At 40.0% G+C, this 26,832-nt stretch overlaps 1 protein-coding gene across 1 annotated transcript in view; it reads left to right on the top strand.

Annotated features, from left to right (window-relative positions):
- The window catches only part of LOC100616896 (zinc finger protein 665-like), a 31,286-nt gene extending 12,242 nt beyond the window's left edge, over nucleotides 1–19,044 (top strand). Inside the window, exons 5-7 of the mRNA XM_056825596.1 lie at nucleotides 2,043–2,169; nucleotides 13,248–13,343; nucleotides 15,641–19,044. Coding sequence (XP_056681574.1) covers nucleotides 2,043–2,169; nucleotides 13,248–13,343; nucleotides 15,641–17,718 — 2,301 coding nt within the window. The 3' untranslated portion in view covers nucleotides 17,719–19,044. The remainder of the gene's footprint in view (nucleotides 1–2,042; nucleotides 2,170–13,247; nucleotides 13,344–15,640) is intronic.
- The last annotated feature ends 7,788 nt before the right edge of the window (nucleotides 19,045–26,832 follow it).

Genomic DNA, 26,832 nt, shown 5'->3' with positions numbered 1-26,832 from the left:
TTCCAGGTAATTTTTTTTCCCAATGAAATGTTTCACATTTTTCCCTATTTTTTATTCTTTTTTTAAATTGTTTCTTGGTGTCTCAGGGTCATTTGCTTCCACTTGTCCACATTTGTGTTTTCAGGAATTTCATTCTTCATGAATTTTGGTGCCTTTTCCATAAGACTAATTTTTATTTTTAATGATTTGTTTTCATCAGTGTATAAAAATGCAACCATCTTTTTCCATGTGGCCAAGTCTGCTTTTCAGAATATTTTTATTCAATGAATTTTTGTATAGATTTTCCCATTTTGTGTGGTTCCTTTCTTTTCTTACAGCACTTTCCTTCTTTTCTCAATTTTTCCTCCTGTTTATTTAATTTGAATAATCTCATTTGATTTCTTCCAGCAAATCTTTTGGGACCTGAGATGAGTTGACATTTTTCTTTGAGCCTTTCTCAGTTGCTTTTCTGATATAATTATTCCCTTCTGAGTTTTTGTTTTGCTTTGGTCACCATAATACCAATCTATGGCCAGGTTCTTTTTTTTTCTTCTTCTTCTTTTCTCATCTAATTTCATAACCTTTAACTTTATTCTTTTGTGGTGGAGGGGGCTGTCTCAAGCTTTAAGTTTTTCATATCAGAAGTAATTCTGGGATCCTGTAAGTTTTTAGTGCTTCCAAGATGATATGACATAATAAGAGGTATAGTCACTGCTATCTTTGTGTGTGATCAACCACAAGCACTATTTTCTACCCTGGCACTATGACCAGGATTCCTGTTCCACTGCAGTCACAGATTCTGGTGTGTTAGTGCTCCTGCTCATCCTGGGACTGTGAATGAGCCCAGGGACCCAGATCCCCAAAGGGGAAATACAACGGAGTTCTACACCCAGTGCCACTGAAGGGGCCTCTGTCATCTCCTTCTGAGAAGCTTCCTGGACCCTTATAGCCTGTGGAATGTGTACTAGGACAGGAACTTGGTGAAAAATGTAATTGGGAGATCCACAGAGGTTACACCAGGAAGTAAGCAATGAAAGAGGCTGAATCTTGGGCCCCTCCCCTCTCCACTTCCTGTTCTTTTCCCCACTGAGCAAGGTCAATGGAGATTTCCTCACAGATGGTTGGGTGGTTCTTCTCTCTAATAACAAAACCTTTTAGACTGTGTTGTTAGTTGGAAGGATCTATTTATTCTCTGGGGACAAAGAGATGAGGGTGGGCTTAGAAAGGAGGGGAAAAGGGTCCCTATTCTTTTGAGTTGTAACATTGATGAAGGCATTGAAAAATGAATCTCTTCCTGAAAGCAATGAAATATCTCTTCAGAGGAAAGACGGCAATAACTCTGCCAGGGGTCTCTTCTTGGAAGACTAAATATCTCTTCAGCTCACAGTATAAGTAGAAGGCAATGGCCAAGGAGGAGATGAAGGGCTCTGTTTTCCACCTTCAGGCAGAAGAAGAAAATGAATTCCCAGGCAGCTGGGGTCCCAACTGTCTCTCTCTCAAACTTCCATTGGAACTCTCTCTCTCCCCTCCTCCAATGATTTCTGTGTTCCAGATGTTTCGAGCTCTCCTTGCTTTGCAGATCCAGTTTTTGTCTTTGCCCAAATTTCTTCCATCACCCATGAGAACTCTGGAATCTCTGCTGATTCAGCTGCCTCCAAGGCTTGTGCTGGCTGACAGGGATGGGGCTGCTGCTGGCATGCACCAAGTCTGATAGACTCCTGGCTGGCTTGTGGGGAAGAGGTTTCACATCATCTTTTTTCCCCTCTTTGGATCCTCCTCTGTCACTGATAGGACAGATCACTTGTCAGATCCCATAGCTAGAAACCATTCATAGAAACACATTCCTGAACTTCCTTCCAATTGACCATATAAACAACTTCTCATCGTTTCATTGTGCTTCTCATGACTCAGGGTCGAAGGGCTGGCATGGACATTGATAAGGGGGATGTCCTTTGAGGGAATCTTTTTTGTGCTTCATTTTCCTTCTAAAAATTAATGACCTCTATGTGAGATGACTTCTGAGGTCTCCTTCAGCTCTGTGCCTTTGGCTTTTGGTGGTTTAGGTGTTGGTGACGTTCCAGGATGTGGCTGTGGACTTCACCCAGGAGGAGTGGCGCCTCTTGGACCCTGGTCAGAAGACGTTGTACAAGGAGGTGATGGTGGAGAATGCCCAGAACGTGTTCTCCCTGGGTAAGGACGATGTTCCCTGGTAATTCTGAATCTACCCTCAAGGCACTGTCTTCATTCCCTCCTGGGTGTGGAAGGTTACTAGCACTTTTCAATGATTAGTAACACCAAAATGCTGATCTCTTGTCTCCTAGGACACCAGGTAATCCTGTTTTATGGTTTTCTTGTAAAAGGTCTTTGCTGTTGATACAGAGCTGGGGTTTTCTTTTCATGTTCCTAAAGCTGTCTCTTACTGGTTCTGGGGATCTTCAGGTCAAAAAAGCAAACCAGTTTTGAAGTAAATAAGACTGAAGAAGTAATCTCAGTCATTCGAGCTAGGTCTTGTAAACATACCAGCTATGAAATTACAATAGTTAGAGAAAAGGGAAAAATAGGAGAGATAGAGAAAGACAACAAAACCAATGTTTTGCTGGGTCCATTGACAAAAGCCAATTAGGGGGCAGTTCCCTTTGGCAGAAGAGTGTACATTCAAAATAACTTCAATCAGCGTTCAGTTCAATCAACCACACCCCAAGATTCATTCTTGATCTTGATGTAATGTAGGTTTTCTGGCATCTTTCTGCAACAGTTCATTCTCTGGATTTAGGAGTTAGCAACTTTCTTCCTTGAAGATCTTTCTCAAACAAACCAAAAAGAACTTTTCAAAATCTTGGATTTTTATTAAAATACAATCCCCCCTGAATTGGATGTTAAAAGAATTCAGATCTGCTCAGGATGCATTGTTGAGTTATGGGGGTGTATGAGTCAGTTATTAAAAGAATTCAAAAACAATTAAAATGAAACAAACAAAAAACAAAACAAAAAATATATAAAGGGAAAAATATGGAAGAAAGTTAAACTTTTGGGAGAAAGGGAAGAAAAAAATATTCAAAATCAGAATCAAATTACCAAAATCTATGTATAAAATGTTGAGTAAACAAGAATAACTTTATAATGGGCCCTTGTAAAGGTCCAATTTAAAGTAATTTCTGTCCCACAAGTCTGTAGGACAGAATGCAGTAATATTTCACTTATCCATTTGCAGCCAAGACTACAGGAAGTTGCCATATTATAAGAAGGAAAGGAACTAGAATTCTATTTTGATAGGGAAGTGCCATTCCCAGGTCTGACGTTTTTCATTCCCAGGCATAAAGGAAGCCAGCATGATAGTCAAATGTTGGTCCTTGTATGAGTACTTCATAAAGAGTGTAGATACAAGGAAATCCTATGACTTAACATATGTCAAGCGTCGCAACATTGAATCCACATAAGTATTTCCTATGTGCTCTTTTGGCACTATTCAGGTTAAGTCTGTGCTCTTTGTTTTTATCCCATTTCCTGGAATCAGACACTGTGGCATTTAAAATGGTTGATGCCATAAACTGTAATAATTAAAAGAGTTGGGGTCATAAACTGTAAGAGTTAAAATGGTTGAGGTTGTAAACTGTAGTGAGTAAAATAGTGGAAGATATAAATTGTAGTAGATATAAGAGTGGTGTAAAGATTAAAATTAGGGAATATTTGGAGACTGAGGCAGGTAGAAATTAGTTTCTCTCTGCAAGGAGTATTATATTTTTTAGAGGTTTATTAAACAGAGAGAGAGAGAGGAAGAGAGAGAGAGAGAGAGGAAGAGAGAGAGAGTGAGAGAGAGAGAGAGAGAGAATAAATGAGAAAAGAATAGGCTAGCCCAGGCAGCCCTGGCCAACCCAGGCCTAGGCCCTAAAAAAAAAAAAGATCAGTCAGTACTAATCACTCACAATAAGATCTGTTCAAGCGAGGATTGAGGGGGACAGAGTCTCCCCAGAGGGAGTTCCAGCCAGAGTCAGCCTCCCTTGAAAGACCTCCTTAGAGATTGTCTCTCAAGAGCCTGTATATCTCAAGAGATTTTTCTCAACAGTCTGTCCTTTTTCTTATGTAGCGGGTTTTCTCATATGTTACCTCCCCTAAGTTCTTCCATCTACCAATCACAGTAAACATTTTCCAAAGGACAGCCCATTCTGAATTCATACCTGAGTAGATTAATCCTTTTAGTAATCCACACCTGAGTAGGTTAGAATCTCTGTGTAAGTTTTTTCCTCTTTGCTCCTTTTAAGGTCACAAATTGTCTGACCTTTATAGGTACTTAGCACCCCTTTGTAATTAATTCTAAAAATAGGCATGGTTTAGTATGGGTGTAAGTATTTTTCATTGTTCAGCAAGGAGTTTTTTCCCCTAAAGCAGTCTTAAGTACGGTTGGAGTAGAGGTCTTCCCATTTCTGATCTAAGTAGAGTTCTCACTTTCCAAATGGGGAAAGGTCCCAGTAGGGAATTGTTCCAATGGAGAATTCCCCAATGGGGAATTTTTTAACATTCACAAGTCTGAGAAATTTCAAGATTCACAACACAAACATTAATCATAGTCCCATAACATTTTATCAATAAATGGCAGGTTCCCACATTCTAAAGCTGTTTGGGTATATTTTAATAATATAGCAAGTATGTATATTTAAACTTATATTACTGCTGAGAGAGAAACAAATTTAATTGAATTTACCTTTTGAACAAGAAATGAGGAAAGGGGGAAAAATTCAAATATTCAAAAGAAAAACAATAATAAAAAAATAAGGGAAAGAGAAGAAAAAATCAGGAATTCAGTGTATTTTTGAAAATCCACTTGTCAATGGATTATTATCTTCAATGCATGTGATAGTATATAGTCAATCAGTCTCAACGGAAGATGCTCTCTTTACATGTGAGCAATTAATCCAGGAGTCCTTCTCTCCAACCTTTATAGATGTTGGATTAGTTAACAATATTTGCAATGGTCCCTCCCAGGAAGACTGAGTTGCTCTAGTACGATGGAAATTCTTAATATACACCTTGTCTCCTGGGTTCAGGTCGTGAAGTGAAAAGTCTAGTGGTCCAGCTTGTACTGCAGCTCCAGATTCATGAATTTCTTGCAGTTTATGCTATAATTCCTGTATATAGGAAGCAATAGTGGTATCTCCTCCTAATAGTGATGTATATGCCGGAGAGAAAGGCTTAGCCTCTATAGGCGGATGTCCAAAAAGCATCTCAAATGGTGAGATATGTAAATCTCCTCTAGGCCTGCTTCTAAGATAAAATAGGGCCAGAGGGAGAATTTCAGGCCATTTTAAATGGGTCTCAATGTGTATATATATATTTATATATATATATATATATATATATATATATATATATATATATATATATATATATATATAATTTACCAATCATAGTTTTAAGTTCTTTGTTCATCCTCTCTACTTGGCCTGAGCTCTGGGGATGATATGGAACATGGAATTTGGGAGTTATCTCCAAGCAAGGATATATTTGGTTTAAGACAGAAGCAGTAAAATGACTTCCTCTATCGGAATCAATACGTGCTGGCAGGCCAAAATGAGGAATAATTTCTTTTAAAAGCACCTTAGCAACAAAAGCCGCTGTGGCTAGGGTCGCAGGAAATGCTTTTGCCCATCTTGTCAGTTGAACTACTATGACTAGACAACATTTATAATGTCCGGCCTTTGGCATTGCTATGAAATCTATCTGTAGGTGCTCAAAAGATGTGTAAGCCAGAGGACACCCACCAAAAGCTTTGCTGCGAAAGGTGAGTTGGTTATATGCCTGGCAGGTAGAGCAGTCTGAACACACTTTAGAGGATATGGTAGTTATACCGGGGGCTATCCATACTCTCTTTTTTTTTTTAAAGTGTTTTTTTTTTAATTTCCATTAATGTATGCCATTGTCTTCCCAACACCTTATAGTTTTTTTTGTTTTTTGTTTTAAATTTTATAATATTTTATTTGATCATTTCCAAGCATTATTCATTAAAGACAAAGATTATTTTCTTTTCCTCCCTCCCCACCCCCCATAGCCGACGCGTGATTCCACTGGGTATCACATGTGTTCTTGATTCAAACCCATTGCCATGTTGTTAATATTTGCATTAGAGTGTTTGTTTAGAGTCTCTCCTCTGTCATGTCCCCTCAGCCGCTGTAGTCAGGCAGTTGCTTTTCCTTGGTTTTTCTACTCCCACAGTTTGTTCTCTGCTTATGGATAGTGTTTTTTCTCCTAGATCCCTGAAGATTGTTCAGGGACATTACACCGCCACTAATGGAGAAGTCCATTACATTCGATTGTACGACAGTGTTTTAGTCTCTGTGTACAATGTTCTCCTGGTTCTGCTCCTCTCGCTCTACATCACTTCCTGGAGGTCATTCCAGTCTCCATGGAATTCCTCCACTTTATTATTCCTTTTTGGACAATAGTATTCCATCACCAACATATACCACAATTTGCTCAGCTATTTCCCAATTGATGGGCGTCCCCTCATTTTCCAGTTTTGGGCCACCACAAAGAGAGCAGCTATGAATATTCTTGTACAAGTCTTTTTCCCCATTATCTCTTTGGGGTACAGACCCAGCAGTGCTATGACTGGATCAAAGGGTAGACATTCTTTTATCACCCTTTGGGCTATAAAAATTCTTGTTTTTCTTGTAGTTTTGAGAGTTTTATGCTTCTATGCTGTTTGCCATCTCTATCTGAGTGGGGAAGAATAGCTTTTCTTATCTCTGTCTGGTGTTCAGAGGCTTTATCCCTAGGCAAATTGTCCATTCTATGCAGTTGTTGTTCTGTCGTCCCGGGGAAGCCAGGAATTGCTGGTGTTTCCGTGTTACTGCCCTCCTCAGTTCCCTCCCGATGCTTCTCTATTGCCTTACTTCCATGTTCTGAGCCTGGCTTGGCCCTTTCCGCGAGGTGTTTGTTTCAATGCCTTAGCCAGCCAGAAGAGCCTGCACTCTGAGGGGGGAGGGACCGCGGCTTCCCGGAGCTCCGAGGGCTCCTGATAGGATTAACTTTTGCTGGGTTGAACTGAGTATTCCCTTAGGCAGGGACCTTCTGTGAGACTCGGATGGAAGAATCCAGACAGGGGGTTATAGGCTACCCCCATCTCTCTGTGTCTCCCTGCTGTCTGTGTTAGGTGCCCCCTCGACTGAGTCAGATTGTTTTCAGGAAGAGGCCTTCAGAATAGCCAGCCCTGAGGCTCTGAGGTTCCTTCTGCTGCCTCGGACTCAGCTCTCTGGGTTGGGGGTAATAGGTCCTGGGACCTTCCTTCTGCTTATCCCTTAGATCCAAGTGATCTCAGGTTCTGGCTTTTGAGGGGGGCCATACCTTTTGATCCAGGTCCAGGAGGAGGTTTCCCGGGGTCTATGCTGTTGTTCATTTTGAATTTCGGTGACCTAGGAGCATATACTTTGAGATCAGTAAGGAAGGGTTTCCGGAGATCTGAACTTTAGCTTTCTCTAAGCCGCCATCTTGACCGGAAGTCTCATCCATACTCTCGTAACAGAGTCCACGATGCCCTGGGTTCCAAAGTGATCATTTTTATGAACAGATTGGCAAATTTGGTGATAGAAACTTCTAGGGAGCAGGGGTTTCCCTTCAGATGATACCCATACTCTATTAATCTGTTTTGCTTTAAATTTTTGTTTCCATTTTTCCACTTCCTTTTCATTATAGGAAAGTGATAAATTTAAATCATCAGTGGTTTTTAATGTTAAAATTAATACAGGCCCTTCTTTGGCTACTAGTTTTGCAGAGGCATCTGCTTGGTCATTTCCCCTAGAGACAGGGTCAGAGCCACCTGTATGGGCAGAGCAATGAACTACATCTAGGGCATCAGGCAGTTTGAGAGCAGAAAGAACTTCATTAATAATTTTTGCATTAGCTATGGATTTTCCAGCTGAGGTTAAAAATCCTCTCTGGAGCCATAGCATCCCAACTGAGTGGCAAATGCCGAAAGCATATCTAGAATCCATATAAATTGTTGCCTTTTTACCCTTGGCAATTATACAGGCATGTTTGAGAGTTATGAGTTCTGCCCCTTGAGTGCTAATATTAGAAGGCAGTGAAGCTGACCACTCAGTGGCAAATTCGGAGACTACGGCAGCTCCAGTGTAGTGTATGCCATCTCTCATAAAAGAAGAACCATCAGTAAATAAGACCAGATCTGAGTTGTTTAAGGGAGTGTCTAAGAGATTATCTCGAGGCTTTTCTGCCATGGACACTAGTGTTTCACAACTATGTAATGGTTCTCCTGAAGTTGGTAAATCTGGAAGCAAGGTGGCAGGGTTAAGAGTTGAACAGTGCTTCAAGGTAATGTTTTCATTGTTTTAACAAGGTTATTTCATACCTTGTAATTCGATGATCAGAAAATGCCTATGTTCTATGTCTTAGCAACAATGCTTCTACCTCATGTGGGCACATAATTGTTAATGGGCATCCCAATACTAGATCAACAGTTTTTGTCATAGTAAGGCTGTAGCAGCTATTCCTCTAAGACATGGTGGTGCTCCTGATGCTATTGGGTCCAGTTGAGCAGAATAATAAGCAATTGGGTGCCCAAAAGGTCCCAAAGTCTGAGTTAAAACACCTGAAGCTACCTGTCTTTGCTCATGTACATACAAAGGAAATGGCTTGTTGTAATCTGGGATTCCTAGAGCAAGGGCAGACAGGATAGCCTTTTTTAAATCTGATAGAGCTGACAGGTGTTCTGGTTCTAATTTGAGGGGTTCAGGGACCGAATCCCTTCTTAGTGCTATAACGGGTTTAGTAATTTCCCTATAGCAAGGAATCCATTGTCTACAGAGCCCTGTTGTTCCCAAAATTGCTCTCAACTGTTTCTTAGTTGTAGGAGAGCTTAAATTTTGAATATTCTCAATTCGCTTGGGAGAAATAAAATGGGCACCTGCAGTCAGGATGAACCCCAAATATTCTACTTTAGGGAGGCACCACTGAACCTTATCCTTCGAGATCTTATGCCCTCTTATGTGCAATTCCCAAAGAAGGTATTTGCTATCTTCCTGACATGTTTCCACATCTGTTGAAGCCAAGAGTAGATCATCTATGTACTTGATTAATTTGCTGTTTTAAAATTTTATATTATCTGTATCTTGGCTCAAAATTTGCGCAAATGAGCTTGGGCTATCTACGAATCCTTTTGGCAAACAACTCCAGGCATATCCAAAGATATGCCTCAAGTTCTTATGTATGGGTATGGAAAAGAAGGCTGAGCACAAGTCTACTACTATAAAGTATGTAGCTGTGCTAGGAATAGAGGAAATAATAGTATTTATATTGGAAACTACGGAGTGTCTCTTTATTACATGATTGTTCACAGCCCTCAAATCCTGCACAAATCTAAAGAGGTGTTTGCCATCAGGCCCTCTTTTTGGTTTTTTAATGGGCAGGATGGGCGTGTTGTATTTAGATTTATAAGGGATTATTATTCCCTGTGCAATTAATGAGTTAATTACTGGGGTAATTCCCTCAATTGCCTCTTTTGAGAGGGGATACTGAGGAATGGAAAGAGGTGGGCTAGATTGAGTTTTTATCTGCACAGGAACAGCGGACTTAAGTAAGCCCTCATCGAAAGATGTCACCCAAAGAGACTCCGGTATATCTTCAGGTATTGCAAAGGTGGGATGCTCTTTTTCCTCCTGACTCTTTGAGAGAATTACAGGGAGTAAATTTAAAGATTCCTATGGTACTTCCAATGATAAGGGACCATCTGGGAAGCAAGTTATTGTCTCTCTGAGTTTGCATAGAAGGTCCCTCCCCAGAAAATTTAAAGGGGAGTCAGGCATCAAAAGGAAGGAATGTTGTACCTCTAGGGGTCCTACAGACAGTCCTGTAAGGGGGAAGTCTTTTAACTCTTTGGGGTATTCCTGATACTCCCATTACATTCTCTGAGCCAACAGAATAACATTGTAAATCAGGTGTTCTCTTTAATACAGACCAGGAAGCTCCAGTGTCTAATAAACAATCATAATAGGTGTTACCCACCTTTAAAGTAACATGGGGTTCATTAGTATGGGAGGGGAAGTGGATACGGACAACGGGTAGTAGGACATCCGGGTCTAGAAAATCAAATCTGATTCCTGTGCCCCAGCCCCCCCAGACACCTTCATTGTGTTTCAGAAGTTCCTTGGGAACCCCCCTGAAAGGTGCCCCCCTGAAGGGCACCTCCCTGAGGGTCATTAGCACCTCGAGTATTTTTGGACAATCACCCTTTTTTATATATTGTTGTGAAGTCATTTGTGAATTATCATTTTCCCAATATCTATTTCTATAGTCATCATTTCTAAAGTTGAGGTTTTTATTGCCATAATTATATTTATTTCCATAATTATCACTTCTGTAGTTGTTATTAAACTGTGTATTCCTTCCTATAATCTTGAGAAAAGCTCTACACTGTACCATATTGTGGCCCTTCTTCACACAAAAGTCGCAGGTAATGGATTGATCATTAGATTTCTGGAGAGGGGCAAGTGTCATTGGTTCATTATCATACCCACTTTCTAATTTAGTTATCTTATCTTTTACACATCTCATTTCTTTCTTCATTTCCTCCATGGCATCGTTATTTTCTTCTTCCTTTTCTTTGTTTCCCTTTAAAGCATGTATAGCTGTTTTTCGCAATTCTTCAAGGTCCATCTCTGACCATCTTGGGACAATGTGTTCTAAAATAATTCTTAATTGCTTTGCAAGAGTTATTGACAAAGATCCTTCTAACTTGTCTTAAGCTAGTCTCTTTAGTTAGGTCCCAATCCAGATATCTGTCCCCAAACTCGATTATTCTGTCCATGAATCTGGAAGGTGTTTCTTCCTCCTTTTGCTTAATTTTTTCAAGTTTCATCCACTTATCTGTACTGTCTCAACATTACCTCATTGCTGTAAAGATGGCCTCTCTACAACGGTATAGTTGTAGATAATCCTCAGGGTTGTTACAGTCCCATTTGGGATTCTGAGATGGCCAATGTGCGGAATTTCGCCCCCGGATTTTGTTGACATGAGCAATTATTTTATTTTTCTCACATTCAGTTAAAAAAGCCTGTAGCAAGTTCTCAATGTCCTTGTAAGACAGATTATACCAAAAAAATTTGTCACCCATCTTTTTTGTTACTAGAAAAGGATCTTGTTCATATGTGGGGATATTTCGTGTAAATTCATTTATTTCTTGGGGAGTAAACAGTATCCAGTGTCTTAAAGTCACCACATCCCTATTCCATCCTATTTCAGGTACTTCTCTTAGAGGAAACAGACCTCTAGTTGAATTTTGTACCTGTGGGTCAGTTTGACTAGGAAAAGTTTCTCTAGGAGGAGGAGATTTCCTTTGGCCTGGAATTTGGTTTTCTGTAGGAGAGGAGGGAACATGAGAAACTGGTATTGCAGGGGAAGGGTTTGGGGGATTGAATTCAGTTAAAATTTGTACTACATGAGAGAAGCAATCTGTTAACTGAGCTATAGGGAAGGTGTTTTCCATCTCTATTTCAGGGAAACATATTTCCTCATTCAAAGGCTCTGAAACAGGTCTGTTTCTGGTAGGGTGGATGTTTGCCAATTGATCCTGTAAGAAACATTTTAGATCTTCTAATTGAGCTTGGATTTTATCCTCAATTTTTTGAGTATTTTTCTGAATTTCAGCTTCAATTAATTTTTTTATGTTAGCATTTCTTAACACATTGCTGAGGAGTACAAAAATGACATTACCTATTAATATAAAATATAAAAAATTGGAGGTATGTTGTATTCCTCAAGGTCCCTAATTCTTCAACCACCATATAAATGTCGAAGAATGTAGTATTCATTTTTATAAATATATTTTGTAATTATTTTCTAACATTCTTCACAAAACATGTGTTGTGAGAGATCGAACCAAGGGCTCCATTTTTCAGAGTTTCCTCACTGCTAATCAACAGGGGTCAGCTAACTATATTTAGCTATCTATCTTAATATCAGAGTCACACAGCTGGGAAGTATCTGAGGTCAGATTTGAACCTAGGACCTTCAGCCTCTAGGCCTAGCTCTCAATCCACTGAGCCACCCAGCTGCCCCTTAAGATTAAAAGGAAAGAAAAAGAAAAAAAACTGCTGATTCCAATTTTAACTTAAGGAGAAAAGAGAAGAGCGAATAAGTTTTTTAAACTCACCTGTTCTAGCAGCTGCCTTTAAGCCGAGTTAGCTGTTAAAAGGACTGACTGAGTGAGGAGAAAGTAGAGTGAAAGGCAAGAAAATTCAGGAAATTTATTGAGGGAACTCTTAGACTTTTGTGGTCAGTCAGACTGTGATATTGAAATCACATTAAAAGACTGATATATATTAATTTAAGGTCGCCAAGGAATTCACTGATATAATTCCTAAATGAAACACTCAAATCAGAATGGAGGTTTATTGCAGTTTAATTACAACAGGAGTAAGAAAGAAGGATAGGGAGAGGAGGAAAGAAGGGGACAAGGAAAGAGGTTAACTCAACCTTCTGGCAGAGCCAGAGGGAGTTTCAGCCTAGGAAGGCCAAGGAAGAGAAGGAAATCAGTCCTTTATTCAGAGTGACCGATCTGAAGGAAAGCTGCCTGCGGGGAGCCTCCACCTCAAGCTTCAGGCTCGAACTGAACTCTAGCCCTCCTCCCAGGAAGTCCCGAGAACTCCAGAGGCTGTCCTCTACCTCACTTCCTGCATCTCACATGTGCCAATGGTGACTCTAGCTTGACCTAGGACTGCCCAGAGGTCTGTCCTTTTTTGCACATGTCTGTTGAAGGCCATATTCTCAAATAATTAAATCTTGAGTTTGCTGCAGCCCTTCCTAATCTTGTTATCCTGAGTAGGGTGGAGAATGCAGTTTTCCAAAACCTGATTCTATTATTTCAAGTATCTCTATTGTTATTGATCAGGAAATCGCTAAATCCGATCTTCTAAAAAATGGTCTGAATAGGGTGGAGTAGTTTTGAAATTTACAGGAGTCTTTACAAGGGGCTTTTAGAATCCATGTCCAACTTACACACCACTACACCATGTATTGTTTCTTAATTTCTAGATAATAGCATTTATGCACGTCAGCCTATGCTGTGAAGGCAGTGGAGAAATAGAATTTTATGATTCCAAATTGCCTTCCCAGTTACCTTGTTCCCATCCTCCACCAAAGCTCCCAATGATTAATACCTTGGAAAAGATCCTTGAGGAGTCCTGATCTTGTATGCCCCCTTTCCCTAAAGAGAACAAAACGACAAGTATCTCTCTATTCTCATCCTTATTCTGAATGCCCAGGTCTTCCAGTTCTCAGAGAAGATTGGATCTCCTATTTTGACCAAGGGGAAACTGTATGGATTCTTGATGGAGAAGGCCCAAGCAACTCTTGTCTGGGTGAGTGACATGAAATCAGGTTTATATATTCTGTTATCACAGGAGGTGACTACAAATCAATTGGGAATCAATTGGCCTTTTCTTAGGATTCCCAGGAGGAGAAAGGGAGACGATATTGGTCAAGTTTAGGGGTCGTATAAGACGTTGTCTAATTATGAACTGTTATTGTTATTATTATTATTATTGTAAGTGGGAATTATGGATTATTTATATAAATAGGTTGGATTAGATTACATTGAAAATAGGGTCACTAGGCATTTATATTCATTCCCAAAAGATTCATTTACAATTGATTTAGAAAATATAGAAAGAATGAAGTAGGAAATTAGAGAGGCTAGAGTAAGATATCTAGCCTAAGCCCTAAGTAATTTACTCCCAGCCCCTGGCTCAATCTGGGCAGGGGAGTTTAGCCCTTAGCGGCCTTGGCAAAGCTGAGGACCTGGGGAGGTCTCTCTTTAAGAGGCTGGTCTCTCCTGAGGCTAGTTTCTTCAGAAAATCTCCAAGAAAGGAGTGAGCCTTTTCACTCACCACGTGTCAATCTTAGGGAAGAGATTTAAGAACAGCCTCTCCTGAAACAGGTTCTCTGGTCCAGTCAGCATATTCACCAGCCTGCACTCAAGAATAAAGAATTGTCCCTCACAAGAAGTTGTAATACCTTCCTTTTGTGTCACTTCCTGTGTCTTCCTCCACTTTTTAGGTGGACAAATCATAGTCTAAAACCTTGCTTAGGACTGCCCAGGAGGCAGTCAGTCCATTCTGATTTGTGACCCACTAGTGCACATGTAGGTCACAGACCTCCCACTTAATGATTAAGTGGGATGTTTCCACTTTTGGTGATTTTATCTAAAAATGGGCAGATCTCCCCACTCAACTTTAAGTAGGTTTTTACACTTTTGGTGATTAAATCTAAAAATTGACAGGGGTTACAATTTAATCTTCACAATCCCAGGGGAGTTAAATTTAATCTTCACAATCCTCCTCATGATCATTGGGAGACTAGTTTCCCCATTGATCATTTAACATAATTATTTTGTACCCGTAAACAATTTTCTAACTACAGGTGTATACAATATTTCACCTTCTAATAGGAAACTACAATAGAGGTAAGAGGGAAATAGAAGAGAGAGAAAAAGCAAAACCAAATTTTTTTCTAGATGCATTGGAAAAAACCCAATTAAAGGACACTCTGCTTTGGCATAACAGTGTCCATTTTTAATGTTCACCCCCTTTTGTTCAATCGATTGCACCCTCACTTGATTGGTTTTGTCCAATTCTTCATGACCCCACTTCTATTCTCCACTATCTCTTGAAACCTTTCCAAGTTACTGTTCATTGTTTCTATGACACTCTCCATCTCATCCCTTCTAGCCATACCTCATCCCCTTTTCCTCTAATCTTTCCCAATATCAGGGTTTTTTCTCAATGAGTCTTACTTTCTTATTAAATGGCCAAAATACTCAAGCTACCACTTTAGTATTTTACCTTCCAAGGAATTCTTTGAATTAATTGATCCAAGTATTGACTGATTGGATCTTGCTCTCCATGGGACTCTCAGAAATCTTCTCTAGCATCACAGTTTGAAAGTGTTGATTCTGTCATGCTCAACATTCATGTTGTAGTCCAAATCTCGGGGCCATACATTACTCCTGGAAATACTCTAGCTTTGGCTACCTGGATCTTTGTCAGAAAAGTGATGTCTTTGGTTTTTAATAGGCCATGCAGATGTACCATAGCTTTCCTGCTAATGGGGATGGGTTTTAATGACTGCATTTCCTATCTGCAATGATTTTTGGCACAAGAGGATGAAATCAAACCCTTCTTACATTCTTTCCCTTTGATTTAACTGGAATTGATGGGACCAGTTGCCAGTTGTTCAATCTGATCAATTGGTAAAGGTAATAATCAATAAAATATACTTTCCCTTATAGAAAGCAGTTATAAGGAACGTGCTTTCTCAGTCTATAACAACATATGGTCAGTGAAAGTAGGGTACGCCCCATCGAGGAAGGGATAAACCAGGTGCAGGATAAAATATACCAAGAAAGGTCCATCCTTCCAATTTATGGTATATCTGCCTTGTGTCCAATAAGATTTTATTGCCCTGGTCAGTTGACCCCAGTCAATAAGGCCACATTTCACTAATTTAAACTTAAAGACATATATCCTTCATTAGCTGTGCCTCTTCTCTTTGCCAGGCAAATAAATGAACAAGTTTACTTTCTGTCAGTGGAGAGAAGCTCATCTATTTGGGTATATGTGTATCTGTCCTCATTTATGCTTTTCTATGTTTCCTTCAGATGGAGAGAGGAGGCTTGAAATGAGAGAACCTAATGCAAACCTCAGAGAAGAGTCACAACAGCCAGGATTCATGAATGATAATTGCTGTGACTTCAGTCTGAGAGAAATCTGTGACACTGATTTCAAGATAGAAAAAACACAAAAAGTTCATCAGGAATTTGATAAAAATGGAAAGAATATCAGGCAATATTCCATCTCAATTCAGCGTAAGAAAATGATCTCAGACAATGACTCTTCTCAGGACAATAAATGTAGGGAATCCTTTAGTGAACAAGTGGTGTTTGTTGAGTCTCCTGAGAAGGCTCCAGTATCACAAAACTATCAATGTCATAACTGTGAGATGACTTTCAATGTTAAATCAGAACTAATTAGACATGAGAAAAGTCATGCTGGAGAAATGCTTTATACACATAATGAAGTTGAGGAGGCCTTCAGTCATAATTCTGAGCTCACTGACCACCAGAAAAATCAACATGGAAAGAAACATTATAAATATAACGATTGTGGTAAAGCCTTCAAGAAAAAATTATCATTTACACACCATCAAAATTTTCATAGCAGCACAAAGCTGCATGAATGTATGCAATGTGGGCAAGCCTTCAGGAGACAGTCATCCCTTATTTCCCATCAGAAAATTCATACTAGAGAGACATGTAATGAGTATCCTGAATGCAGTAAAACTTTGAGTGAAAAGTCATCCCTTACTGTATCTGAAAGAAGTCTTACTGGAAAACAACCTTATGAATGTAACCAGTGTGGAAAGACTTTCACACAGAATTCTCATTTGGTTGTACATCAGAGAATCCATTCTGGAGAGAACCTTTATGGATGTAATCAATGTGGAAAGGCTTTCAGATGCAATTCTGAGTTCCTTAAACATCAGAGAATCCACACTGGAGAGAAACCTTTTGCATGTAAACAATGTGGAAAGACTTTCAGTCAGAGGGGCAATCTTAGTACACATCAGGGAGTCCACACTGGAGAGAAGCCTTATGAATGCCATCAGTGTGGAAGAAGTTTTAGGATGAAATCCATTCTTAGTGCACATCAGAGAATCCACACTGGAGAAAAACCTTATAAGTGTCATCAGTGTGGAAAGAGTTTCAGACAGAGCTGCACTCTTACTGATCATCAGAGAATGCACACTGGAGAAAAATCTTATGAATGTAATCAATGTGGAATGGCTTTCAGAAGGTCATCCAATCTTGCTCAACATCAGAGAATCCACAGTGGAGAGAAACCTTTTGTATGTAATCAATGTGGAAAGACTTTCAGATGCAATTCTGGCCTTGTTCAACATAAGAGAATCCACACTGGAGAGCAACCTTATGAATGTAAACAATGTGGAAAGAGGTTCAGAAAGAGCTCCAATCTTGTTGTTCATGAGAGAACTCACACTGGAGAGAAACCTTATGGATGTAATCAATGTGGAAAAACTTTCCCAAGGCCAGACAGACTTGCTCAGCATCAGAGAATTCACACTGGAGAGAAACCTTATGAATGTAATCAATGTGGAAAAACTTTCAGGCAATCCTTCAGTTTTGCTGAACATAAGAAAATCCACACTGGAGAGAAACCTTATGCATGTAATCAATGTGGAAAGGCTTTCAGAAGCAATTCTGATCTCCGTAAACATCAGAGAATCCACACTGGAGAAAAACCTTTTGTATGTAAACAATGTGGAAAGAGGTTCATTCTGAGTTCCAATCTTAATGCACATCAGAAAATCCACACTGGAGTGAAACCTTATGAATGTGATGATTGTGGCAAAGCTTTTAGCAACCATTCAGCTCTTCTTATTCATCAGAGAATCCACACTGGAGAGAAACCCTATGAATGTGATCATTGTGGCAAACCTTTTAGGAACACTTCCTCTCTTGTTGTTCACCAGAGAATCCACACTGGGGAGAATCCTTATGAATGTTTTCAGTGTCGAAAGACTTTCAAAGTGAGGAGCCAACTTGTTATACATCAGAGAATCCACTCTGGAGAGAAACCCTATGAATGTAATCAATGTGGAAAGACTTTCAGAAAAAGATACCATCTTGTTGTACATCAGAGAATCCACAAAGCTTAGTAAGAGGCATTCAAAAGATGAAAACATTTCTTTATAATCATAAGTGGCTAAATGGTAAAATAGGCACAAAACTTCATTGTATTTTAATAACTCCTTCAAAATTCAAATGGATCATGTAGAAGTTAAGAAATGTGTGAATCATTGGAGAGAAACCCTATGCATGTGATTACTGTGGCAAACCTTTTATGAACTCTTCACAACTTGTTCACCAGAGAACCCACACTGGAGAGAAATGTGACAAGGAAATCACTTAAAAGACTGACATATGTTAATTTAAGGTCGCTAAGGAATTCAGCTATGTAATTCCTTAAGGAAAACTCAAGTCAGCAGTCAACCTTTTATGGAGTTTAATTACAAACAGGAGGAAGAAAGGTATTAGAGAGAGAGAGAGAAAAGGGAGAGAAGGGAATAGGGCTTAAATACCCCCTCTGTTTAGGCTGGGCCAAAAGGCCCAAGCCCTTAGATAGCTGAGGGAAGAAAAAGAGATCAGTCCCTATCACTCACATGACCAAAATGGAGAAACAGTCTCAGGGGCCTCCACCTCCAGCTTCCTTCAGAGCAAGCTTCTCAGAGCAAAACCTCTCCAACCACCTCAGTCCTCAGACCCCGCTATCTTTAAGGAAACCATCCAAGTTCACTCCCCTCAGTTCTCACATCTACCAATCACTGTCCATGTCTTCCCTGTGCCAATGGTGGCTCTAGCTTAACCCAGGACCGCCCAGAGGTCTGTCCCCTTTGCACATGTCTGTTGAAGGTCATATTCTCAAATAATTAAGTCTTGATCTTTTGCTGCAGCCCTTCCTAAATCCTGTTACCCTGAGCAGGGTGGAGATTGGAAGTTCCAAGACCTGGTTCTGTCATTCCAAGTATCTCTGTTGTATCAATTCTAAAATCAATCATGACTCAAAGAACTTCCTGTTCTATGCTTAAGCATAGGTCAAAGCCCTTTCCATTGTTCAGCAATAGGTTTCTGTCCTAAAGTAATCTTAAGTAGGGAGGAGAAAGACCCTCCCATGCCAAAGGGGGGTTCACATTCCAATAGACTATCAGTAGGAAATTTTTCAAGTAGGAAATTTCCCAATGGTGAAATTTCCAACATTTATAAGTCTAAGAAATGTTAAGGTTTACAATCCCCCCTGATGATCATTGGGAGACTAGTCTCCCCATTGATCATTTAACATAATCATCCTGTCTTTGCTTTATGATAAAAGTCTTTGGTTAATGGAATATATTCATTTTATATTTAATCACCAGAAGGAAGAATAAGTAGGTAGAGGAAAGGAAGGAGGGTTCGTCGTAATAAAAGAGAACATTTTCTTAACTGGATTTGGGCACTGAGTTAATTCAAAGGAAAGACACTGACAGTGTAATGAGTGCAGTTCTCAAGAGGCAGAATTTCTTCACTTAAATAATTCATCGACTGAACCTTTCATGTGCTCAGTGGACTCTTTCCAAAATCTAAAATGAAGACAGTCATTCTCTCCTCTAGCACAGGTCTTTGGTCTTTCTCTCTCACTATATACACATATATCACACACACACACACACAAATGTCTGCACATCTCCCTGGTGAGCTCCCCACTCAGTCTCTCCCCTGACAGCTGTAATGGTGGAAATTTAGGCTTCTGGGAGAGGTTATAATATTGTAATGGTTAAAAATGTGGCTACAGGATTTATGTAATATTGAACAATGGCCGCCAAGGAATTTACTTATGAAATTCCTAAAATGAAACACTCAAGTCAGAATGGAGTTTATGGAGGTTTAATCACACTGGGAGTAGGGAAAGGAGAGGGAGAGAAGAGAAAAGGGAAAGGGGCTACTCAACCTCTGACTAAGGCAGAGGGAGTTTTAGGCTCAAAGGGCCAAGGTGGAAAGAATCAGTCCTTAACTCTCGTGAGTGATCTGAAGGAAAGCTGTCTGCGGGCGTCCTCCCTGTCCAAGCTCCTAACACCCACTCCCCGTCTCTCTCTCTCCACAGGAAGTGAGCGAATTCCAGAGGCTGTTCCCTACCTCACTTCCTGTGTCTCACAAATGCCAATGGTTGGCTCTAGCTTGGCTTAGGACAGTCCAGGTGGGCAGTTAGTTATTTCTGATTTGTCATTGACTAGCACATGCCCGTGTAGTATGGGTGTGCACAATTTTTGGGTGCTAGACCAAGATGGAGACTTTTAAAATTCACAATCCCCCCTGATGATGATTGGGGGACTAGTCTCCCCAATTGATCACTAAACATAAGCATACTGCACCCCAAAAATTTCTAACTGCAAGTGTATACAAAAATTTTTTCCACTAGGAGGAAAATTATAATAGTTGTAAATATGGGGAAATAGAGGAGAGAGAAAGACAGCAAACCAATGTTTTGCTGGGCGCATTGACAAAAGCCAATTAGGGGGCAGTCCCCTTTGGCATAAGAGTGTACATTCAAAAAATGTTCAATCAACCACACCCCAAGGTTCATTCTGGATCTTCCTGTAGTGAAAAGGTTTAGATATCTTTCTGCAAACAGTTCATTCTCTGGATTCAATTAGTTAGCAAGCTTCTTCTCTGAAGATTTCTCTCTCGAACAAAATTTAAATCTTGGATTTGATGAAATACAATCCCCCCTGATGAAAGTGTTAAAAAAACACTGAGTCCAGCTGAGGATTCAAGTTTTAGTTGTGGGGGGGTGTGTGTTAATTCAAAAGAAAAACAAAACAATATGAAAATAAAATCAAAATCAAAAGAAGAAAAAGGGAAAAAATATAAACCCTTTATATATGCATATTTATATTAAAGAAGAATTCAAAATCAGTATCAAAATCAAAAAAATCTATGTATACAAAATTTGAGAAAGCAAGAATAAAAAAAATTTTTTTCCCCCACAGGCCCCTGTATTAGGGTCAAGTTAAGTAATTTCTAATCCCACAAGTCTGTAGGACAGAATGCAGTATATTTTACTTCCCCATTTGCAGCCAAGGCTACAGGAAGTTGCCATACTATAGGAGAGAAAAAAGAAGACCAGATTTTTTTTATATATCTAGGGAAGTGTTATTCCCTCGTCTGATTTTACCTTCGTTCTCAGGGATGGATGGAGCCAGGATGGTAGCCAACCTTAGGTACTTGTCTGTAGGTACTTTCACGAAGAGTGTGGATACAGGGAAGGCCTACATCTTAACGTCTGTCAAGTGTCGCAACCCCGAGTCTCACACTAGGTTCAAGTCCTTAGTATTGGCTTAGAAATGCATTAATTCTACCTGGATTGGTCTTTGATTTTTAGACCTGTGAGCTCTTTTGGCATTATCCAGGTTATTTCTGTGCTCCTTGTTTGATCTCATGCCTAGAATCAGACACAAACATTAATCATAGTCCCACAACAATTATCAATAAATGGCAGGTTCCCATAGTCTAAAGCTGTTTGGGTGCGTATTAATAATAACAACAAGTATATATATTTAAACTAATATTGTAGAATAAAATTAATATTGATCATATGTACCTAAAGTACATAGAAATGAGAAAAAGGGAAAAAATAAAATAATGTAGAAAAAAAATAATAAAATAAGGAAAAGAGAAAAAAGGGAAAAAGAAAAAAATTAAATTTAGGAATTCAATGTGTCAAAAGCAGAATAAAACAGTTCCACTTGTCAATGGGTAGTTATCTCCAATGCATGTATAGGATACAGTCAATCAGTCTCAACAGAAGATGCTCTCTTTACATGAGAGCAGTGAATCCAAGAGTCCTTTTCTCCAACCTTTATAGATGTTGGAGTAGTTAACAATATTTGGAATGGTCCTTCCCACGAAGGCTGGGTTGCTCCTGTACGCTGGAAGTTCTTTATATACACGTTGTCTCCTGGGTTCAGGTCGTGAAGTGAAAAGTCTAGTGGTCCAGCTTGTACTGCAGCTCCGGATTCATGTAGCTCACGCAGTTTGTGCTGTAATTCCTGTATATAGGAAGCAATAGTAGTATCTCCCCCTAATAGCGATGTATAAGCCGGGGAGAAAGGCTTAGCCTGTATAGGCGGATGTCCAAAAAGCATCTCAAATGGTGAAATATGTAAGTCTCCTCTAGGCCTGCTTCTAAGATAAAATAGGGCCAAAGGGAGAATTTCAGGCCATTTTAAATGGGTCTCAGTGCATAATTTTCCAATCATAGTTTTAAGTTCTTTGTTCATCCTCTCAACTTGGCCTGAGCTCTGGGGATGATATGGGACATGGAATTTGGGAGTTATCCCCAAGCAAGAATATATCTGGTTTAGAACAGAATCAGTAAAATGACTCCCCCTATCGGAATCAATACGTGCTGGTAGGCCAAAGCGAGGAATAATTTCTTTTAAAAGCACCTTAGCAACAAAAGCTGCTGTGGCTCGGGCTGTGGGAAATGCTTCCGGCCATCTGGTCAGTTGGTCTACTATGACCAAACAAAATTTATATTGTCCAGCCTTTGGCATCGTTATAAAATCTATCTGCAGGTGCTCAAAAGGTGTGTAAGCCAGAGGACGTCCACCAAAGGCTTTGCCACGAAAGGCATGTTGGTTATATGCCTGGCAGGTAGAGCAGGATGAACACACTTTAGAGGCTATGGTAGTTATACCAGGGGCTATCCATACTCTCTTAACAGAGTCCACGATGCCCTGGGTACCAAAGTGGCCATTATTATGAACAGATTGGCAAATTTGGTGATAGAAACTTCTAGGGAGCAGGGGTTTTCCTTCAGATGACACCCAGACTCCATTGATCTGTTTTGCTTTGAATTTCTGTTTCCATTTTTCCACTTCCTTCTCATCATAGGAAAGTGATAAATTTGAGTCATCAGTAGTTGTTAATGTTAGAAGTAATTCAGGCCCTTCTATGGCTGCTAGCTTTGCAGCAGCATCTGCTCGGTCATTTCCCCTAGAGACAGGGTCGGTGCCACCTGTATGGGCTGAGCAATGAACTACAGCTAGGGGCTTCAGGCAGCTGAAGAGCAGAAAGGACTTCATTAATCTACCTCATGTGGACACATAATTGTCAACGGGCATCCTAATACTAGATCAACGGTTTTTGTCACTAGTAAAGCAGTAGCAGCCACTCCTCTAAGGCATGGTGGTGCTCCTGAAGCTATTGGGTCCAGCTGGGCTGAATAATAAGCAACTGGACGCTGAGAAGGCCCCAGAGTCTGAGTTAAAACGCCTGAGGCTACTCTTTGCTCATGTACATACAAAGTAAATGGCTTGTTGTAATTTGGGATGCCTAGAGCAGGGGCAGATAAGATAGCCTTTTTTAGCTCTGATAGAGCTGACATGTGTTCAGGCTCTAATTTGAGGGGTTCAGGGACTGCATCCCTTGTTAGTGCTATAAGAGGTTTAGTAATTTCCCCATAGCAAGGAATCCATTGTCTGCAAAACCCTGTTGCTCCCAGAATTGCTCTTAACTGTTTTTTAGTGGTAGGAGCACTCAATTTTTGAATATTCTCAATTCGCTTGGGAGAAATAGAGCGGGCACCAGCTGTCAGAATGAACCCCAAATATTCTACTTTGGGGAGACACCACTGAACTTTATCCTTTGAGATCTTATGACCTCTTTTGTGCAATTCCAAAAGAAGGTGTTTACTATCTTCCTGACATGCTTCTGCATCCACGGAAGCCAAGAGTAGGTCATCTACATATTTTATTAATTTGCTGTTTCTAAATTTTATATTATCTGTATCTTGTCCCAAAATTTGTGCAAATAAGGTCGGACTTTCTACATAACCCTGGGGCAGACAACTCCAGGAATATTGTATGCCATTCCAGGTGAAAGCAAAAATATGCCTCGAGTTCTCATGTATGGGTATAGAAAAAAAGGCTGAGCACAAGTCTACTACTGTAAAGTATGTAGCTGTGCTAGGAATAGAAGAAATAATAGTATTGATATTGGGAACTATGGAGTGTCTCTTTATAACGTGATTGTTCACAGCCCTCAAATCCTGTACGAATCTATAGAGGTGTTTGCCATCGGGTCCCCTTTTTGGTTTTTTAACGGGGAGGATGGGCGTGTTGTATTCAGATTTACAAGGGGAAATTATTCTTTGGTCAATTAAAGAATTTATTATTGGGGTAATGCCCTCCATTGCCTCCTTGGAAAGAGGATACTGAGGAATGCAAGGAGGTGGGCTGGATTTAGTTTTTATTTGCACAGGAGTAGCTGATTTAAGTAAGCCTACATCAGTAGAAGATGTGGCCCAAAGAGACTCTGGTATATCTGTAGGTATTTCAAAGGTGGGAGGCTCCTTTGCCTCCTGGCTCTCTGAGAGAAATACAGGGAGTAAATTTAAGGTTTCCTCGGGCACTTCTAAAGAAAGGGAGCCATCTGGGGCGCACATTATTGTGGCTTGTAATTTGCATAGTAAATCTCTCCCCAGCAAATTTGTGGGAGATCCAGGCATTAAAAGAAAAGAGTGCTCAACAGTTAGGGGTCCCACACGTACCATGCGAGGAGAAAGTTTTGGGACCTTTAACGGTTTTCCTGAAACACCTACATTTAAAGAGCCAATAGAATCACATTTCTCATCTGGTTTGCTTACTAGAACTGACCTAGATGCTCCAGTGTCTAAAAGACAGTCATAGTATGAATTTCCTACCTTTAAAGTGACATGAGGTTCCTTACTGTTTGGGGGGGAATATATAGGGATTATTGGCATTAAAATATCAGGGTCTGGAAAATCAAAGGTCTCATTCTTTGATTCCAAGGCCCTCACCCCCCCCCCCTTCACACCTTCATAAAGATGCTTGGGCAGTTTTTTGGGACCCTCCACGCTGTTGGGGTTGTTCACCCTGAGTGTAGCGTGGTCGAGCTCCATTTCTTATATATTGTTGTTGGGCATTTTTTGGGGTAGTATCATTTTCTGTATTTTGAGCACTGTCATTTTGATTGGCATTGTGGTTCCTATAGTTATTATTCCTAAAGGTGTTATTATTTCTTGTTTCCCGTAGCCTGCTCCTACAGACTATCATTGCATGGCCTCTCTTCCCACAGAAGAGGCATATTAAGGGGTTTGTTAATGATCTATCTGTGGATTCCTGCAAAGGGGCCATGGTCTCTCCCTTACTTTTCAATTGTTCCTTTAAAATTTCAATTTCTTTTTCTAAGTCTGACACTGATTTATTGTGTGTCTCAGGTTTTTTTGTACGATTCTTATAGGCATATGTTGCTACTTTCCTCAGTTCTTCGATGTCCATAGACTCCCAGTTGGGACAGCTGGTTTCAAAGTAGTCTTTTACTGCTGAACAACAATTCCTAACGAATTGTCTGCGTATATGTTTAATGTCTTTTTCTCTGGACAAATCAAGGTCCATATATGTACTTCCTACGTCAATAAGTCTGTCCATAAAGTGGGAGGGGGTCTCATCAATTTCCTGTCGGGATTGTTCAAATTTTTCCCATGCATCAGGGCTATCAGAGCAGTCTCTCATGGCTTTTAATAATGCTTCTCTGGCCAGGACTAGTTTTGTGTGATCTTGTGTAATATTGGGGTTCCAGTGTGGATCTACAGTTGGCCAGTGATGAGCTCCTCTACCACTTTTCTTATTAGCTAGAGAGATGACATTATTTTTCTCTCTTTGTCAGAAATGTATCTAACAAATTCTCCACATCCAACCAAGAAGGGTCAAAGTTTCTGAATATATTTTCTAATTTTTCTATAACCAACATTGGTTCTGCCTCAAATGATTGAACATTGTGCTTGAATTTTTTTAAATCATCAGGTTTAAAAAGTGTATAGTGTCTTACAGACACCAAGTTTCCTTCTTTATTAAAGGTGGGTACTTCCCTCAATGGAAATAAACTTCTGTCTAAACTATCTGGTGTTACTGTTTCTAGGCTACTTGCTCCATTTTCAATGTTAGGATCATTGGCTGTTGGAGCATGGGGGTTGGAGATTAGAGCATGAGTGGAGGGAAGGGCAGGGGGAAGGGCTGGGACAGGAACAGGGGGTGGGGCTAGAGCATGAGCATGGGTGGGGGGAAGGGCAGGGAGAGGGGCCGGGGCTGAGGAGGCAGGGTAAGAGGCATGAATGGAAGGAGGAACCAGGGTGGGAGGGGCAAGAATGGCAGGGGGAGGGGCTGGGTGGTCAGGATGGGGAGGAGCTGGTTGGTGTAAAGGGGCTTCTATTTGAGCCAAATCGTTTTGGGCAGGGTTGGTCAGGGAATCTGATAATGATGGGGGATGGAGAGTTAAATCACTCCTATTGTGGGATGTTTTTAACTCCCTATCAATGTTTTGCAGGAAGGTTCTTATCTCTCCCCATTTGTCCTCTTTAATTTCATCCAGGGAAGTTTTTATCTCTCCCCATCTTCCCTCACTAATTTCAGCCAGGGAAGTTTTTATCTCTCCCCATGTTTTCTCCCTAACTTCATCCCGTTCCACCAATTGTTGATAAATAAGAGTATTTTCTTTTTTAATTTGTTCAATAAAAGCATTTTGGTCCCGAATTCTTTGATCAGTGATAGTAATCAATTCTTTCTGTTGCTGATCAATAAATGTGTGCAATTCTGTAATTCTCTGATCAGTTATAATATTCTGTTCTCTAATTTGCTCCCCAATAAAAGTGTGGAGTTCCCTAATACGTTGATCAGTGATATTATATTGCTCATTAATTTGTAGAACAATAAAAGTGTGTAATTCCTTAAATTGTTTAGTAATAGAAGGAACAAGGGAGTGTTCTCTCTTAGAGGTTAGGTGTATTATTTTAAGTACAACAATTACAATCCCAAGGAAGATGAATATAAGGGTCTCGAAGAGGTTTATAGTTTCTGAAAAATACCATCCTAGAGGAACACCTACTAAAAATCCAATGTACTTGGTCATCGAACTCATAAGCCAATTCAGAAGCAAAGCAGACATTGGTTGTAGCCACATTTTTTTTTCTTTGAGTCAATTGCTAGGTTGCCTTTAACCTTTTTTTTTTTACAGTAGGTGGCTCCCTAGTCTACAACCCTATACAGGCTAAGAGCCTATTGTGTTGTAAATTCTCCTTATTAAGCTTCTGGGAGGGGTTACAAAAACCCTCATGCAGGAAGGTAGAAGCTATGAAAGGGCTGATTAGGAGTGAATAGACCGTAAACAAAAGGCAAAACTAAACCTCCTTCTTTTACAAAGTGTGTATATGGGTGGGT

Source organism: Monodelphis domestica, chromosome 4 (assembly GCF_027887165.1).
Source record: "Monodelphis domestica isolate mMonDom1 chromosome 4, mMonDom1.pri, whole genome shotgun sequence".
NCBI lineage: Eukaryota > Metazoa > Chordata > Mammalia > Didelphimorphia > Didelphidae > Monodelphis > Monodelphis domestica.
Note: the sequence above shows the minus strand (reverse complement) of the source record. Positions and strands in the feature narration are given on the sequence as shown.